Source organism: Pseudochaenichthys georgianus, chromosome 7 (genome assembly GCF_902827115.2).
Source record: "Pseudochaenichthys georgianus chromosome 7, fPseGeo1.2, whole genome shotgun sequence".
Classification (NCBI taxonomy): domain Eukaryota; kingdom Metazoa; phylum Chordata; class Actinopteri; order Perciformes; family Channichthyidae; genus Pseudochaenichthys; species Pseudochaenichthys georgianus.
The window spans coordinates 44,237,643-44,256,677 of NC_047509.1; the positions used below are offsets into that span (position 1 = coordinate 44,237,643).

Here is a 19,035-nt window from a genome sequence, read left to right on the forward strand (position 1 = left end):
TATTAAACTTACCTTGTGTTTTCACTCTCACTTAAGTCCCTCTTCCTTTGCCATCAATCCAAAATCAGCTGAGCTGCAACATTATACAGACAGGTAATAATCAACATAATCACAAGGACACAATATGGCTCTGCTAAAAACACTCACTCTTACACGCACCAAAGTTATATTTATCTAATATTTAACTCCCTCCACCCCCGCATACAATCCCATTTAGAAGCCCCTCTTCTCTAATTCAACATGTTGGACGAAATGACATTAAGAGAACGGAATTTACAATTAAAAGGCTGTTCAACGTGTGTTGCTAACTTGCTTCGGTATGCTAGCTTAATCTGTTATCTGTAAACGTTCCCTAAATCTACTAATTTAGGGATAATCCACTGACATCCTTTAATAGACATGTTCATTTGAATCAGATGTACTGATAATATCCGCAATATAAATCTTTAAACTTCTTCTTACCTTTAAAAGTCCGTCACGAACGGTGTATTATGCTGCAACTCCACAGCTCTGCTAGCCTTGGTGCTAACTTCCGGGGAACGATTGAGAGGCTCCACGATCCGCCATTGCTGTAAAAAAGTGGTCCATTGGAGTGAACGGAGATGTCGTAACTCTTCTATTAAATGGCTCTGGGTGGTATCAGAGAGTTACACGGGTCTGGAAATGCAATGAAAACAATTGGCCACAGCAAATCATTTATATTAAACATGTAATTTTTACTTTTGAATACTTCAGTACAAAGGATGTATTGAATAATTGAAGTGATATATGTGTACACATATAAATTATTAGTCAAAACAGGGCTACATTTGATTTAATTAAAAGGTATAATATGTGGTAAACTGAAGAGCCGTTTGGGAGCCGAAAGAGCCGGCTCTTCTTGGTGAGCCGAGCCAAATGATCCGGCTCACCAAGAAGAGCCGGAATTCCCATCACTAGCTCGCACAGAGCTGGAGATGATCGGTCCATCAGGCGCATGGATGTATAATAAGAACTGGATACATTCCTATGAGAGTTGCTCATTAGCGCATGATGATAAAATGGCCCAACTTTTGAGAGAGCGAAACAACATTAACATTAATACAACATTTACGGTACAACATTTACATCATACAGCCCATGTAGTATAATATTTTACAAATGATGAATTACAGCAAACATGTGCAATATATCCATTATTACAGCTCCGTGGGCTGGCAGTAAGGCGATATGGGTCCGTTGTTATTGTGCATCCATGGGTTGAGATAAACGCATGTACTGTAGTGCTGAACACGTAACATGAACGTGCCGGGCGGCGCGGTCCCGTGGGTTAGATGCGCGTTCATAATGCAGAGGGAAATAACTCTCAGAATAACGTTATTAGCACATTTTTACAACTTGAGGAACGAATGTTTTTAATAAGGGCTATACAAGTGTTCATACTGAGTAGTTTATTTAGTTTAAAAAAAATTATCCAACGATTTACAGACTACTACATGTAAATCAATGGGAAAAAGTGTTTCCGGGCCTGGCAACCAAACGGATGTGCAGTACCGCCGTTTGGCCACCACGAATATTTTCATCTGAGTCCGGCGCACTTCCTGGGGGCTTGATCAGGCTACTTCCCGGATGTTTGCCACCGGATTGAAAGGTTTCGGCTTCAAAATAAAATAGCAAAATTACAAGGGATAAGTAAAATGGGGAGGTGGAGTGGATGTTAACAATATGAGCGCTAATAACAGCTTGCTTACAATAAACAGAAATAACATGTGACTGCTATAACTTCAAGTAATTATTTATCTTGAAAAACAAAACAAAAAACCCTTAAAAAAGCTATCACACAGTAATTTATTTTGAAAAACTAAACCGGAAGCCGTTTTGTTTATTCAACTAGCAGGCAATATGCTACCTTGTTTAGCTCTTGCTATGGTTTAAAACACTATGTATTTCAGGAGTTTGTCTCTATAAGAAGACCCTGTGATCCAAAGACCTTCCCGGGATGCGGTCCCGTGTCTGTCGTCGTTAGAAAGCCCTCGTGCTGATCGTTCCCTCCTGAAAGTGCTAACCTGCAGCAAGAGATGCTGACTGTATCTCTGTGCTCAGCTGCTCCACGAGACGACTAATGTAAGCACTGTCAGTTTATCACAGCTTTCTAGAGTTTGATTCCCACAGTGACATTGCATAGTTCTTTGTTATTATTGTGTTTGACTGTCTGTGTTTCCTAGCTAACAGTATGAGGGCCAATATTCAGCAAGGAGACAGGATGCTGCTCATTTTAGTGTGTGTGTGTGTGTGTGTGTGTGTGTGTGTGTGTGTGTAGATGGTGTCTGCCTAAGGGAAGATAATGGACAACGGCAAACCGAGTCAAGTGTGTCGGCCCAAGCGCATCGGTGAATCCTCCCAGGTGTGTATGTGTTTGCCAGTAAGTAGGGGACCAGAGTCAGAGTCAGACTTTGAAACAAATAAACACAAACAAGAAGGAAGCAGCTTCTGTACAGTAGAGAAATACACCTGAAAGTGACTCCCAGGAAATACGTTTCCTTACTTTTGGATATATATATATATATATTACTTTCTATTATCAAAAGTGCGTATTTGTATAAATAAAGTATACAATATAGCAGTGTTTAAATAAGACATCAACATTTAAGAATGTGAAACATTTCATATTTTTATAATTTGTTTCTTGTTAACAAACATGGTTACGTTTACATTCAGTCTATCTCACCAACACCCATTATGTGTGTCCTTGATGCCTAACAATACTGTTCAATCAATCAATGTTTATTTATATAGCCCAATATCACAGATGTTACATTTGTCTCAGTGGACTTCAGTTTGTACAGAATATCAGTATGACAATACGACACCCTCTGTCCTCAGACCCTCTGTCCTTAGACCCTCTGTCCTTAGACCCTCTGTCCTTAGACCCTCACATCGTACAAGGAAAAACTTCCAGAGAAAACCCACAGTTTAAAGGGAACATGGGAGAAACCTCAGGGAGAGCAGCAGAGGAGGGATCCCTCTCCCAGGACGGACAGACGTGCAATAGATGCCGTGTGTAAATTGAAAAGATAATACATTTACAACATAGGTAGTCCAGATGTTTGGAAATGCATGTGTGTATAATAGGAAGATGAATCCACGAGGATGTCAACAATCCTGTGGGAGCCATCAGGGAAGTAGTATGGTGAGAGTCAGGCAGGACCGCAGAGACCGGTTCAGCCAGGACTCGAAGTCCAGGACTCGAAGTCCAGGACTCAGGATAGAGGATCCAGGACACGACCACAGCAACAGGATCAGCCTCGACTCAGGATCCCGGCGTATATATGGACACAAAAAAGAGATTTGGGGGAAGCTGGGTTAATCGGAACATGAGAGTACACAGGGACAAACAGTCAGAAAGACGGAGTAAGGTGCCCCCCCCCCAACAGTCCAAGCCTATAGCAGCTAAACTAACGTGTCTACATACATGCACTCCCTTAGGATAGGTTGAGGGAAAGGGGTAGCAAGTAAGAAGTAGGAAACAGACGTGGAGAGGCACACGCAGGGAAAAGGTCCCCACTGGAACCTGAATTGGTTAGAGGTAAGGAGTAGGTCTGTGGCTACGTTCCACACTCCCCGGTCGGGCTAGGCCTTCTCTGCAACCTGTTACCCTCTAATAGAACCTCGAGAGGTCAGAGAGGGGAAAGGTTTTGGATAAAGAGAAAATAGAATGAAATAGATTACAGGAGTAGAGAGTGTGAGAAGTAAAGAGAGAATAGATTTAGAAGAATGAGAAGTAGTAATAACCTTAGTTTTAAATATAAGATCAAAGCTTTTAGGATTTTAAGTGAAGAAGTAAGAACCAAGATGTAGGTGAAGAGGCACAACGTGTTGATTGAGTGCCACAGTGACGCGTCCTAAAACCCGGAAGTAAGTCAGCATTTGACCCCTTCCGGTTCCTTCCACAAAAAGCAATGCAATGTCTCCAGAGGACTTTGGAAAAGAGCTGGAAATCTGTGGTTGATGCAAATGGGAGAGACAGATCACGTTTTGTTCAGCCGGATAATATCCACATGTCTTCCCTACTTTTATAATTTTCTAATCATAAATCTAATCGATAGATTTATGATCGATAGATTTAGGATTCGAAAATGATAAAAGTAAGGAAGGAGTTTACTTCCGGGTTTTAGGACTGTGGCACTCTATTGCCACATATAGCCAATAATGATCGGCATCTTCTCAGGGTAACTTTAATGCCTTTTTGTAGAATTGTTGTCTTATTTTAGAGTCTTTCCAAATATTCTTTCAGATGGCAAATATTATTTCTTTAAATGTTATTTTTACATACAGCAAGGACGAACTGAAAAATTGTAATGAGTAACATTTGCGCACACTTTCTACACTGCTGAACTGAACCTTCGACCCACAATAAGTGTGTGTGTACTGTCTAAAAATCCCCCACTAAGACCTCGACCTGTGTGTTGCAGGTGTTCCGCTGCGGGGACCAGGCGGGGGGGGTGCTGCGGGGCCTCAGCCAGCAGCGGCAGCAGCACCAGCTGTGTGACGTGGTGCTGCTGGCCGACAGCAGGCGGCTCCCGGCCCACCGGGCCCTGCTGGCCCTCTCCAGCCCGTACTTCCACGCCATGTTCACCCTGGGCATGAGGGAGAAACGCCAGGAAGAGGTACATGTAGTGAGGCAAAGAACAGATTATACGACGGGAATTTGATGATTTGAACAGAAGCCTTCGTTTCCTTTTGTCTTCCTTCCACTTTCTGTTTCCTTTTTATTTTTCTAGAACTGCATTCCTCTCATTTTCATCTACGTTTACTTATAAAGATCTATAGACTAGGACCTAGGTTAATCATATTCTTTTAATGTCAAGATAACTCATTGTCGGTCAGGATCTATGCGGTCAATAATGGGTGTAGTATCTATAGTATCTACATCTGGGTTCTCTAAGGCAGGGGTTCCCAACCCCCGGTCCGGGCCGCGGAGGTGTTACTGCCGGGCCGTGAAATAGCTCTGAGTTTATCTTGAAAATTCTTCTTTTTTTCTTTTTCGCACATATACCAGTCATATTATTTCATCCAAAACATCCAAAATAAATCAAAATTGGTTAGCATAAGGTCTGCGCAGAGAAAGTTACCGGTGCGCCAATAGGAAGTGGAGCACACAGGAAACCTCCTACATACAATTAGCCACCTATATTATATTATATTATATTATATTATATTATATTAATATTTGTAAAGCGGTCCTAATTTTTTGTTTTAATTGTATCCTGGTTTTAAACTTTGTTAATATGTTTTGGATGCAAATTGGTGCAAATTGTTAAATACAATTAGCCTCTGTTGCCACCTGCTGGTGAGTAAATATTAAAATCAGTTCAATTGTTTTTAATGTATCTGCCGGTCCTTGGCACAATAGGAGTAGGAGCTCCACCCCGCACAAAACACACACAAACCACAACAAAGATCAGCTGTGTGTAAGTCTTTGGTCTGAGATCCTTATACAAATCAGTTTAAAATCAGTTTTTGTCAGTAGCTGTCTGCCTAAAATCACGTGGGATCTGTGAGGAATAACCTCAGAAGTAAAATACAACTGCTTCGTCAGGTGTCCTTTAACTCTGTTCCTATGGCCTTGTGCTGTGGATGGCAGGTGGAAACAGCTCCAGGATGTCATAGACAGGATAATCATTCAAAAGATAACATTTCTAAGAAACTCCATTAATATCCAGAGGAATGGCATCAGATCTAGAAGCTTCCGTGTGCTCAGCCGCTTAGGAGGTACCGGAAACCTCTTTAAATTCTAGTGACATCATATATACAACTCCTAATTCAATCAATCAATCAATCAATGTTTATTTATACAGCCCAATATCACAAATGTTACATTTGTCTCAGTGGTCTTCACAGTGTGTACAGACTATCAGTATGACAATACGACACCCTCTGTCCTTAGACCCTCTGTCCTTAGACCCTCTGTCCTCAGACCCTCACATCGTACAAGGAAAAACTTCCAGAGAAAACCCCCAGTTTAAAGGGAACATGGGAGAAACCTCAGGGAGAGCAGCAGAGGAGGGCTCCCTCTCCCAGGATGGACAGACGTGCAATAGATGCCGTGTGTAAATTGAAAAGATAATACATTTGCAACATAGGTAGTCCAAATGTTTGGAAATGCATGTGTCTATAATAAGAAGATGAATCCACGAGGATATCCATCCAGGACTTATGATCCAGGACCACAGCCACGACTCAAGATCCAGGGCTCACGATCCAGGGCTCGCGATCCAGGACTCGCGATCCAGGGCTCGCGATCCAGGGCTCCCAATCCAGGACACAGGACCGCAGGATCATCCATGACTCCGGATCCCGGCGTATATAGACACCCAAAAGAAAGACATTTGGGGAAGCTGGGTTAATCGGAACATGAGAGGACACAGGTATAGACAGAGAGAAGGAAGAAGTAAGATGTCCCCCGACAAACTAAGCCTATATCAGCAAAACTAGGGGCTGAATCTAATCAGCCCTAACTATAAGCTTTATCAAAAAGGAAGGTCTTAAGCGCACTCTTAAAAACGGATAGGGTGTCTGCCGCCCGAACACAAACTGGAAGCTGATTCCACAAATGTGGAGCTTGATAAGAAAAGGCTCTGGCTCCCATTGTACTTTTAGAGACTCTCGGAACAACCAACAACCCTGCATTCTTGGAACGCAATGCCCTAGTAGGACAGTAGGGTATAATGAGTTCTTTAAGGTAAGATGGCGCCTGCCCATTAAGGGCTTTGTAGGCGAGAAGAAGAATTTTAAATTCTATCCTTTGTTCTATAGGGAGCCAGTGTAAGGCAGCCAGAACAGGAGTAATGTGGTCCCTTTTCCTAACTCTGGTTAGTACACGAGCCGCAGCATTTTGAATCAGCTGAAGCGACTTGCCTGACTTCTTGGTACTCCCTGATAATAAAGAGTTACAATAATCCAGCCTTGAAGTAACAAATGCATGGACTAGTTTCTCTGCATCGTTTTGAGGCAAGATATGCCTGATTTTTGCAATGTTACGTAGATGGAAGTAGGCGGTCCTTGAAATTGATTTTATGTGGGCGTTAAAGGATAAATCCTGATCAAATATAACACCAAGATTCCTTACAGTCTCACTGGAGGCCAAATTAATGCCATCCATAGTTAGTATATCTTTAGATAATTTGTTTCGTAGATTCTTCGGGCCAAGTACAATAACTTCAGTTTTGGTCGTGTTTAACATAAAAAACGTTAAAAACGTGGATGACTTTGACCTAAGTCCTTGAGGCATTCTTGAATTTTATTTAGATGATTGATTTCATCAGGCTTGATTGATAAATATAGTTGAGTATCATCCGCATAACAATGAAAATGTACAGAATGATTCCTTATAATATTGCCTAACTGAAGCATATATAATGTGAACAAAATAGGTCCGAGCACTGAGCCCTGTGGCACTCCATGGCTAACTTTGGTTTGTGTAGAAGATTCATCGTTGACACGTACAAACTGAGAGCGTTCAGATAGATGGGACCTAATCCAGCCTAAAGCAAGCTCCTAAAGCAAGCTCTAGTCTTTGCAATAAGATATCATGGTCGATAGTATCTAATGCAGCACTGAGATCGAGCAAAACAAGAATAGAGACAAGTCCCTTGTCAGAGGCTATTTGAATATCATTTGTAACTTTAACCAGAGCTGTCTCTGTGCTATGATGTGTCATAAAGCCAATTACCTGCATCTTCCTCTTCCTTTTGCAGGTGGAGCTGGTTGGGATGTCCTACATTGGTCTGAAGGCTGTAGTGGACTTCCTGTACAGCGGGGAGCTGCTGCTGGATGGGGAGAACATTGAGTCTGTGCTGGAGGCGGCCCACCTCCTGCAGGTAACCAACGGGACACTTCCTGTGAAACACATCATGTACATTGCAGGAGAATTAGGGTGCATCACATTAAATTACAGTATGTATGAAAACCAGGTTTCTGCTCAGTTGTAGTCCAAACGACTGCAGTATTGTATTAAAAGGTCACTCAAAATAGACACAGGTGAAGCGTATAAAGTGTTGAATGCTAATAATCATTCCAGATGGAGAATAGGTTCATCATATTCTTTTAGTTGGCATTTATTCATGCAATAATCTTTTTAGTTGGGTTGAGTGTTTAAAATAATTTATAATGATTAACAATTATAATACATCTATTTGACTGTGTACTATAAGTAAAATGCCAACTGTTTATACCTGTTACCGTGACAATATTCTTCAAGTGCTAATATGCCACTTATTTGTATTTCAATTGCACACTCTGTGTCACCTTGAGTTTGGAGGGAAATGTTCCTGCCCGACTGCAGGCTGAACAAAGCTTCCATACACAGAACAGTCTTGATGCATTCAATGTGAAAGAGGGCAGGGTTAACAACAGCAACACTACTTCAACAATCTGTTTACCAAATGTCAATGCCACAATTCAAGGTCACACTACAGTAGGTGAGTGGATGATATCTTGTATAATGTTTGTTATGGGCCTGATGTCTCCCCCCTCAATGTAATGAGTTGTAGTAATAGAGGAAGAAGTAGGACATTTGGAATAAGACCTGTTTATAAGTAGCCATAGTGTGTTAGAGTGTTATAAAGCCTAGTCATTGTTTACACAGTGCTTATATCCTTCAAATAGTGTGAAACCCTCAAAAGTAAATAAATGAACAGCATATGTCATTATGATGGAAATGAAACTGATCACTAAAGCTGCTGGTTGGTCCAGGTGTGGCGGGTGGTGGATCTGTGCTGCCAGTACCTGGAGGGGGGGCTGAGTGAGGACAACTTCCTGTTCCTGCAGCAGCTGGCCCTGCTGTACAGCCTGGAGCGCCTGGACTCCTGCGTGGACCGCTTCGTCCTCACACACTTCGCCTCGCTGTCCTTCACCCCCGACTTCCTGCATCACATTCCTCTACACAAACTCTCAGCGTACCTCTCCAGCGGACAGGTACATACACTGCTCAGGGGGGAGGAAATACGTGCTGCAACATTTCTTTATCAATATATTCCAACCTTTATTCACTCGGTAAGAATAAAATGATTTAAATGAAAATACATTTTATTGCCTATTAGATTTTCACATACAAGGAATTTGCTTTAGTGTACTGGTGCATATCATAAACATAATAAGATCAATTAAAAATTAAAGCAAGTCAAATAAAGAAACCTAAATGTATGATGGTAAAGTTATCATTACTAGTACTCGGATGTTAAAGGAGACATGTCATGGCCATTTCCACTGATCATGATTCCATTGTTGAGGTCGACGAGAATAGATTTATATCGTGCAATGTTCCAAACTCACATTGGTTTCTCAAACAGCATCTCTGTAAACGACGTGTATTCACTGAACTTCACTCTCTGCTTTTAGCGGCTCGTTGTAGCTCCAGTAGCTCCAGCCCCCCCCCTCCCTGTGAGCACAGTGTGCTCTGATTGGTCGGGACGTTGTGAATCGCGCTGAGCTCCGTAGAGGTGTTGTTTCCTTGTTTAGCGAGCGTGCGTGCGTCCGTCCGTGTGTGTCCGTGGATTGGTCAATTTGGACCAATCAGCGGGGGCTTAACGTAACGGCTCTGCGGACGTAACGTAACGGCTCCACGGATTGGTCCATTTAGTTCCGGGTACGTGCTTACGTAATCTTGTACCCGGAAGAATCAAATGGATGATGACGTTTCACCAACGAGGCGTTTTGGGGAGTTCTCTGTGTTAGAGTGTTACTCCCTACAGGGTGTACTTTGAGGGTTGTGACTCTGCACACCGTGTACATGCATACAAACCTTCATAACACAAGGGACGGGTGATAACCGGAAAAGCATGACATGTCACCTTTAAGGCAGCTGTGCAGAATGTAGAAGTTGTTCACAAGTTGTATCTTTTAACCATCATTAAGCCAAACACATTCCTCAATCATTCATTACACACTTCTGCTACAAATACATTGTTATTCATAGCAAACGTAAGTCCTTCAGTTGTATTTTCATCTAGTATTTAGTATGTTAAATTACGAAATAAATTCTATAAAGAAGAAGAAGAAGAGTGTTTTTGTTTTTTAAAGTAAAGAGGAAATGTGTTCAGCACTGAATCAGTGTTTCACTTTCATCATGATTCCTTCCCATCATCAAGAGGACAGTGAGGTTTGGTCAGCGGCTCCTCCCCCCAGCCTCCCATCCCTCCATCCCCCCAGCCTCCCATCCCCCCATCCCCCCAGCCTCCCATCCCCCCAGCCTCACTCATGGTCTTCCTGAAAGATGCAGACCTTTCCCTGTTCCACTGATGGAAGAAAGTGGGAGTAGGTTTGGGAGTTGATTTAGAGTCCATGTTCAACCTGAAAGGGTCCAACTAGCTCCTCTTTAATAAAACCAGCCCATTCCAGAACCCACCTCCACCTTGCTGAGTGGAAGTGGAGCTCTGGGCCCGGGACTGATCCAGCCACGGGTCCATCCAGAGTCCCCCTCATCTCATCAGTCCAGAAAACCTTTCACAATCTGTCTTCAGATGTGTCTTGGCCCAGTCTTGACCTCATGTGTTGTTCAGGGGGGTCCAGCCTCCCTCACCGTGGCTTGTTCAGGGGGGTCCAGCCTCCCTCACCGTGGCTTGTTCAGTGGGGTCCAGCCTCCCTCACCGTGGCTTGTTCAGTGGGGTCCAGCCTCCCTCTCCGTGGCTTGTTCAGTGGGGTCCAGCCTCCCTCACCGTGGCTTGTTCAGTGGGTCCAGCCTCCCTCACCGTGGCTTGTTCAGTGGGGTCCAGCCTCCCTCTCCGTGGCTTGTTCAGTGGGGTCCAGCCTCCCTCACCGTGGCTTGTTCAGTGGGGTCCAGCCTCCCTCACCGTGGCTTGTTCAGTGGGGTCCAGCCTCCCTCTCCGTGGCTTGTTCAGTGGGGTCCAGCCTCCCTCACCGTGGCTTGTTCAGTGGGGTCCAGCCTCCCTCACCCTGTCTTGTTCAGTGGGGTCCAGCCCCCTCACCGTGCCTTGTTCAGTGGGGTCCAGCCCCCTCACCGTGGCTTGTTCAGTGGGTCCAGCCTCCCTCACCCTGTCTTGTTCAGTGGGGTCCAGCCTCCCTCTCCGTGGCTTGTTCAGTGGGGTCCAGCCTCCCTCACCGTGGCTTGTTCAGTGGGGTCCAGCCTCCCTCACCGTGGCTTGTTCAGTGGGGTCCAGCCTCCCTCTCCGTGGCTTGTTCAGTGGGGTCCAGCCTCCCTCACCCTGTCTTGTTCAGTGGGGTCCAGCCCCCTCACCGTGCCTTGTTCAGTGGGGTCCAGCCCCCTCACCGTGGCTTGTTCAGTGGGTCCAGCCTCCCTCACCCTGTCTTGTTCAGTGGGGTCCAGCCCCCTCACCGTGGCTTGTTCAGTGGGGTCCAGCCCCCTCACCGTGGCTTGTTCAGTGGGGTCCAGCCCCCTCACCGTGGCTTGTTCAGTGGGGGTCCAGCCTCCCTCACCGTGGCTTGTTCAGGGGGGTCCAGCCTCCCTCACCGTGGCTTGTTCAGTGGGGTCCAGCCCCCTCACCGTGGCCTGTTCAGTGGGTCCAGCCTCCCTCACCCTGTCTTGTTCAGTGGGGTCCAGCCCCCTCACCGTGGCTTGTTCAGTGGGGTCCAGCCCCCTCACCGTGGCTTGTTCAGTGGGGTCCAGCCCCCTCACCGTGGCTTGTTCAGTGGGGGTCCAGCCTCCCTCACCGTGGCTTGTTCAGGGGGGTCCAGCCTCCCTCACCGTGGCTTGTTCAGGGGGGTCCAGCCTCCCTCACCGTGGCTTGTTCAGTGGGTTCCAGCCTCCCTCACCGTGGCTTGTTCAGGGGGGTCCAGCCTCCCTCACCGTGGCTTGTTCAGGGGGGTCCAGCCTCCCTCACCGTGGCTTGTTCAGTGGGGGTCCAGCCTCCCTCTCCGGGGCCATGTCTCTGAACACCTGAGACCTCTGGGCCCTCAGGTGGGTCACAGTTCTGGAGTCTGACCGCACTGGAGGATAATGGCTTCCTGGTGGCTTCACGTTCGATTCTTCTCAGATCTGTGGCACTCAATTTGCTTATTTGTTCCTCAATATGTTTCTTGCAGCCCTGTTGACTATTACAAAGATGTGCTTTTCAAAAGTCAGTTAAATCTATTTTTTGGCCCATTTTGCCTGTTTTCATGTAGGGTGTTGATCTCCTCAGGCCACGCCCTCCCTCATCACACACATACACATCACCTGATATCCTTAACTCCAAGTCCACACAGCTAAGAGTTGGAAAATATGATCAAAATGCTCTCTTTCATAATAGTTGTGCACACAGTGTCTATCTAAACTGCCGGCCCACTCCCGTCTGTAATGCCAGCCAGCGAAGAAGAGAGAACAGGAAGTACACTCTTTGGATAAGGAGGCAGAGGTTGTTTATTGTTTGGTTTGTGTTTGACTGTACGTAGACATGATGAGCAGCTGCAGGTGAGACGGGGTCCTGATCTTGTTCACTTCCTGTTCACCTCCACCCTAAGGTGCAGCATGACAGCGAGCAGGCGCTGCTGCAGGCCTCCCTGCGGTGGCTCAGCACCACTCCTGAGCGCACCCCCCACGCCAGGCAGCTCCTCTCCCACATCCGCTTCCCCCTGATGGCGGGGGGGGAGCTGGTGGAGCGGGTGGTGCCGGCGCTGAGGGCCCTGCTGACGGAGGAGAGCTGCCAGGCTCTGCTGCAGGAGGCTCTGGGATACCACGGTACGCCCAGCGCTCAACCACTGCTGCAGACAGGAAGCACCCTGCTGAGGGGGGGCGCGGAGCAGCTGCTGCTGATTGGAGGAGAGGTACAGATGGGTGGTGCCCAATCAGTTGATCACAACTTTGTTTTCAACGATGCATATGAAGCCATTTGCAGTGTTTCTCACTTTTGTATCCATTATTCTCAAAGTGTACTCATTATCACTTTATTTATATAGTGCCTATCATGACACCAAAGGATGCTTTACAATAGGGAGGGGACACAAAGGACAACAGTAATACAAACATAGATGACGAAAAAGGAAGATAAATAAACATAAGGCTGGGTGAAAACATTTAAATGTGACCGCCTGTATTTCTTACTGTTATACGTCATGACTTACATCTTGGTACGGACCCACTAGGGATGAGGAAGGGAACACACCAGTTGGGTTGGTAAATAATTATACTTGGGTTTAATAAATAACAAAAAAGGTGTCCAACAAATTGAGAGCAAAACATAGCCTCAGCCAAAAGGGCGCACGTGTACTGCTAATGACGGAAGGAGGACTCTAGCGGCCCGTCCACACTGCAGCTTCGACAGCTTCAAAAGCGGCTTCCAACGCCATATTGAGGGCTGTTCCAAACCAACGAGTGTGGAGGGGTGAGGAGGGGGAGTGGGCTATCGAGCCCTCAAACAGCGAGTCTGCAGCGGTGCTGACTTGAGACCGGTCTCTACCTGACCGGAGTCACGTTGTGTGTGTCCTCAGGAAACACGCTGTGTACAAGTAGTTCCAGCAAACATCCACTGATAAGCTGCGATGTTAGCGACCTCATGATGACCTCATATGTTTTAACTTAGGATCATACTGTGTTTAGTCTAGAAAGCGTGCCGCTGTGTTCCCTCCCTCCACCTGACAGGAGGAGCCTCGTTGAGCTGCGAGTGTGGCTACAGACGGAGTTCACTCCGTCACGGAGGGGTCGAGGGAGTGGTTTGGGATTGGGCCTAAAGGTGAGCCTAGTTTCACACCTGAAATCACTGCCAGTCAACACCAATACAATGAGGCTGCAGCAAAACACAGCTAAACACTCCAAACACATGTTCACACGACACTAAGCACATATATACTCACACCAAACACACGGACCACACAAGTCAAACACAGTCTACAGCTTAAGTCTAAAGTGTCCACGACACAAGAGCAAACATGCGTGAGGCGTCTGATCGCAGCAGAGCCTCCCGAGTGACAGGTGGTGGAGATGGGCGAGTCCTGAATCATCCGGATCCTAGAAATGAGCTGGTCGTGACGAGTCTCCCCTCTCCATTGACCCGAGTCCTTCGAGTCCTACACCTGGTGACGTACTATAACTATACATTGCGTCACTCGCTACTCTCCTTATAACATGTACACTCACATTACAACGTACCCCAGTCCATCTGCCTAGCCTTTAGCCAGTAGGACCGCTGCCAGAAGTTATGGTTTGGCTCAGGGGACGCGGATCAGGGAAACTTCCTGCAGACTCGTGGGCACTCAGAGGAGTAAGTTACGGCTCCTAACGGTAATAGCTTAGCAGATCCAGAGATCCAAACTCGTGCACGAGCATAGCCGCGGCCACAAGTGGGGAGAGGTTAACAGCAACACGTTGCAGCCCCTCCTCCAGCTCCCGCGGCTGTATCATGAACGAGTCAACAGCAGGCTCAGAGATTCGCACATCCTGACTCAGTGTGTTTTGCATTATATGTATATAGTTATTTTAATATGTTCCTTTACTAAAGCAAATTTTGCACAATTGTGTTTTAATTTAATAATTGTATAATTAAGACATTTTATATATTATAACTGTTTTACAATTTTCTATCATTTGTCATTGTTTGTTTCTTTTTGTGTGCTTTGTTCAAAATAAACGTTTTGCCACGTGAGATCCGTATTGGACATGCAGCTGTACAGCAGGAGACTGTTGCACAACATGAACATGCTGTTAGAAGTCTGCACTGAAACTTCCTTTGGAGCCGGAAACATAATGGACTTACTCAACATCGCGGGATCCGTGAATCCAGGACAATGATCGAGAGACCAGTCGCCTACGAGTTAGTCAGCGGAACTTCAGACTCAGATTCGCAAATCCTGACTCGCTGTGCAACACACAGCAGACTGGTGCGGACTCAGAGCCGTAACCATAGCAGCAGATCCAGAGATCCGGCAGACTCGTCGTCATGCACGAGTCAACAGCAGACTCAGATTCGCCAAATCGCAAAATAACCCTTTTTTTTTCGATCAACATTTTTTATGAAAGCAAAAGACACTGTGTAGCGGAGGTTAATGTAACGTCAGTTTAATATGCTCGTGAAATGCAACAAGTTTTCGGTTTCACCGATAGGATTTCTACGCTCTTGGTGATGCTGACTCAAATGACTCGTATGATCCGGGTCTCTTCAATGACTGACTCAGAAGACCCTGAGTCCGTAAAAGGATCGGGACTTGCCATCTCTAATAGGTGTCCCCAGGCTTTGTAGTCATCTCCGGAAGGTATGCGCTGGGATTGGAGCGCGTCGGGCCCGGCGTGCTCCAATCAGTGTCTTCGGAGGCGGAGCAGAAATGGTAGCCAATGACGTTGGGGCAACTACACAGCTCATTTACATATGGAACAGCAAAACAGAATCAACAGGACCGGGGAGGCGACGGCCGTCACACATATCTAATAATCATATAAAGGAGTGCCTTGGAAGTACTAGTTACAACAACTCACCCAGAGCTTTAGTCACAGAGAGAGGACCAAAAGAAACAATATCATCAAGGACTAACGCACGATCGGAATCACAGATCAACAGATCATGGCTATTTTTGTATTATTCTTATTTTGTACGTTTATAAAACGTTTGTTATCAACTCTAAAGAATCCTGAGTCAGATCTAATAATAATAATAATACATTTATATAGCGCCTTTCATAATCCCAAGGACGACAAAGCAGTTGGTAAAATAAAAACATCTGACTTGATTTGGGCTTGACTGACTAAAGACTTAAATCCCTGAATTGATCAAAATAAATGTAAGTCTTAAGTTTTGGCCTGGAATTATTTTTGAACAATAAAGAAAATAAGATTTCAAGCAGCCGGCTGTGCTCAGCTACACCTATTTGCTCTGTAATAACTCCACCTGTACCCGTCCCGTCCCTGCTGCAGGTGTCGGAGCGGGGGGAGGAGCTGAGCGCCAACGTGTGCCGGCTGGACGCTGAAACAGGAAGCTGGTCGGTGGAGACGGAGCTGCCGGCCCAGCGGAGCCACCACTGCCTGGCCGTGCTGGGGGGCTTCATCTTCACTGCTGGGGGCAGCTCGTCCAGGGACAACGGGGGGGACGCTGCCTGTAACCTGCTCCACAGATACGACCCCCGCCACAACCAGTGGTCCCGGGTACTGTTCCAGGAGCCCCCCCATTCTCTGTCAAATACTGTTTATTTTCAAACACAAAATTATTTAGATTTTTTTAACACTAGCACAAAAACATTTCAGTTTAATGTGAGAAGGGTAACAGAGGACCCCCCCCCCCACCCTTTGTTTCTCACTTCCTGTTTGCTGGTGCTCAGACTCAGTGACGCTGTGATGCTTTTCCAGGGAGCTCCAATGAATGAGCGGCGGGTGGACTTCTACCTGGAGGCGGTGGGAGAGAGCCTGATCGCTGTGGGGGGGAGGAATGACTCTGGAGCCCTGTCCTCTGTGGAGGTGTACTGTCCCGCCCAGGACTGCTGGTCCTACGTGGCTCCACTGCCCAGGTAGGCTCACATGGTGTGTGTCTGTGTTTTCTAGAATTCTGTGGCAGTAGGGAATATAGGAAATAATGAATCCATGTATGATATTTTTTTTTAACAAAATACCGTTGTTAAAAATGTAATTTATAGAGGGAATTGTGACCTTTTAATAACACAGCTCTCAGCAGCTTCTCACAAAATGCAATCATTTGTTTCCCAAACCCTTCAATTGTGAGTTCTGTTGTGGAGACACGCTATAAATGACAATTTACACGCACTTTGGAACGTGACAACAGTCTGGAGCCTTGGATGAGAGAACCCATTTGGAAATGTTGCCCCCCCATCCATACTTCCTAACAACGGGCCTACCTGTGTTACCTAATATTCTTGAAGGAGAGTTTTTATCAAATGCTCCACATTGTAATCTGGGGCTATCCATTTAACAACAACACAATGCATCCACTCATATCCGCACTTCTTTCCAATCCATTCACTCCTGTTAATAACTTAATGTTTAAAGCACTTCCCACAAGTGTCCTAACTTGCTACCTGGATATGCCAGTACTGTGAACGATCACGAACGGATGTTTTGATAAAGTTTGCTGTTGTTAAACGTTAACCACATTAACTTTAATGTATAAAGACTTTTATAAATGTTTATTTTATTAATGTATCACCGGGTACGTTACTAACATACAAATGATTTATTTTTGGGTGAAGCGTCCCACAAGTGCTGCTTTGACAGGATAGTTCCAAACCCCCAAGATGGCTTCCTGTCAGGCTTCGCTTAGTGTGGCTGTAAACATTAAGTCTTTGCCATTATATTTCTTGAGTGCATATTTATTGTTTGTCAGTTTGTTTAACCATAAATCCAGTAGATTTTTTCTATTAATTTTTGTAACGGTTCTGCATTTGGCTTTTTGAATTGTGCCTGGTCTAGGCTCACCTACGGCCACGCGGGGACGGTCCACAGAGGAGTGGTCTACATCTCAGGAGGTCACGACTTTCAGATCGGCCCGTACCGCAGACAGGTCCTGAGCTATGAGCCGTCCCGGGACAGCGAGGTGTGGACGGAGCGGCCGGCCATGACTCTGGCGCGGGGCTGGCACTGCATGGCCTCCCTCAAACACCTCATCTACGCCCTGGGGGGCAGCGACGACGATGAGGACACCACGGAGCGCTTCGACATCCTGAGGGTGGAGTCCTACGACCCCGGCAGCGGGCAGTGGACCCTCCTGGCTCCGCTGCTGCTGCCCAACAGCGAGGCGGGGGTGTCCGTGTGGGCGGGGAGGATCTACGTGCTGGGGGGCTACAGTTGGGAGAGCATAGTGTTCTCCAGAGCCACGCAGGTGTACGACCCCGACAAGGACTCGTGGAGCAGAGGCCCCGACTTGCCTAAATGTGTCGCAGGAGCCTCAGCATGTGTGTGCACTATGAAGCCCTCCCCCCCCCCCAACCTCTCCGGGGGAGAAGAAGAAGGGGAAAGGAGCATTACCCTCCACGTGACAACAGTGAAGGACCATCTTATACAAGGCCGGACCTCATAGAGTCCTATCGAGGACGCGGAAATGACCTGTAGTACGGGTCCCCAGCAAGTAGAAACTGCCGGATGCTAACTTCCAAACAAATTGGCCCTTTCTGGTTTAAACTGCCATTTTTTTATCCTAAAACTGTCAGAAATGTATTCAGCATCCTCAATACCCCCATGACCACTCCACAACTGTCCAAATCGACCCAACCGTTTTAATATCACTACTGATGCTAATTGTGCAAATTGCCAACATGCAGGTTAGCATGCAGCGTATGTGCTGGGGACCCTACGATACAACATCAACATGTCCAGGTGCTGGCTACTAGACTGTTTGGCTGAGACAGATCCTTATTCACACATGTGTACCCCTCCTCGTGTTTGTTTCACCCCCCTTACTTTGGTGTTAGCACAAACCCCATTAATCATCACCACATTGTATTTAACACCCTTTCCAGCTGTAAACACTGCAGTGAATAGACACTGAAATGTGTCCCAACATGAACATGTTTGTGGATATGTGGCTGTTCCTCTGATGGATGAACATACTGTGGGGTTACCCATTCATTTCACCATAGTCTTACAAAGTGGACCAAACCACTCAACATTCAATGAAAGTGGTGATCAGCAATTTGATATGTGCCTAGTGGAGGACATCATAAGGCCTTGAAGCAATCAAATGTAAAACACAATATTTATGATTGATGAAAGTAGTAGGTTTGACCCGAACACGACAGGAGGGTTATTAGAAGATATGTTTGTTGTTATGTCCCCCACATGGGTAACAACAGTTGTTTTCGCCATGCGCACCCCAGCGCCGCAGAGAGAGACAACTGGCAATGGTTCCCATGCATGCTTTCATTTCTGCAACTTCTCCTCCAGACCTGAGCGAAGTCCTGTGTCTGAGCCGTAACACTGTTCAGAGGTCAGATATGGTATCAGGTAGTCAATCATAACTCACTCCACACCAAGGTCAGACTGCTGTGCAGAACATTGTAAACACACAGTGTATGTAATAAAATATAATCTGTGCAGTATTTGTAAAAGTTTGTGTCAATTGACTGTGCATTTGTCTGTCTTAACCGTCTTAACCTGTCAAATTGCTGCCA

General features: G+C 46.1%; 1 protein-coding gene across 2 annotated transcripts; it reads left to right on the forward strand.

Annotated features, from left to right (window-relative positions):
- The first annotated feature begins 1,860 nt into the window (after window positions 1–1,860).
- Window positions 1,861–18,963, forward strand: klhl36 (kelch-like family member 36). Of its 2 annotated transcripts, XM_034087096.2 has the most exons (9): window positions 1,861–2,103; window positions 2,300–2,383; window positions 4,452–4,646; window positions 7,737–7,859; window positions 8,734–8,955; window positions 12,457–12,759; window positions 15,836–16,063; window positions 16,265–16,422; window positions 17,339–18,963. In XM_034087096.2, exons 2-9 carry the CDS (start codon window positions 2,324–2,326, stop codon window positions 17,943–17,945), a joined length of 1,896 nt encoding a protein of 631 aa, XP_033942987.1. In that variant the 5' UTR covers window positions 1,861–2,103; window positions 2,300–2,323; the 3' UTR covers window positions 17,946–18,963. The 2 variants fall into 2 exon arrangements, with proteins under 2 accessions (XP_033942987.1, XP_033942989.1); XM_034087098.2 differs by lacking the exon at window positions 12,457–12,759.
- The last annotated feature ends 72 nt before the right edge of the window (window positions 18,964–19,035 follow it).

Excerpts from the sequence above, each read along its gene's own strand:
- klhl36 (XM_034087096.2), top strand. The coding sequence starts at position 2,324 with ATGGACAACGGCAAACCGAGTCAAGTGTGTCGGCCCAAGCGCATCGGT. Across the intron at positions 16,064-16,264 it reads GCCACAACCAGTGGTCCCGG|GGAGCTCCAATGAATGAGCG; the intron begins GTACTGTTCCAG and ends ATGCTTTTCCAG. Across the intron at positions 16,423-17,338 it reads TACGTGGCTCCACTGCCCAG|GCTCACCTACGGCCACGCGG; the intron begins GTAGGCTCACAT and ends TGCCTGGTCTAG.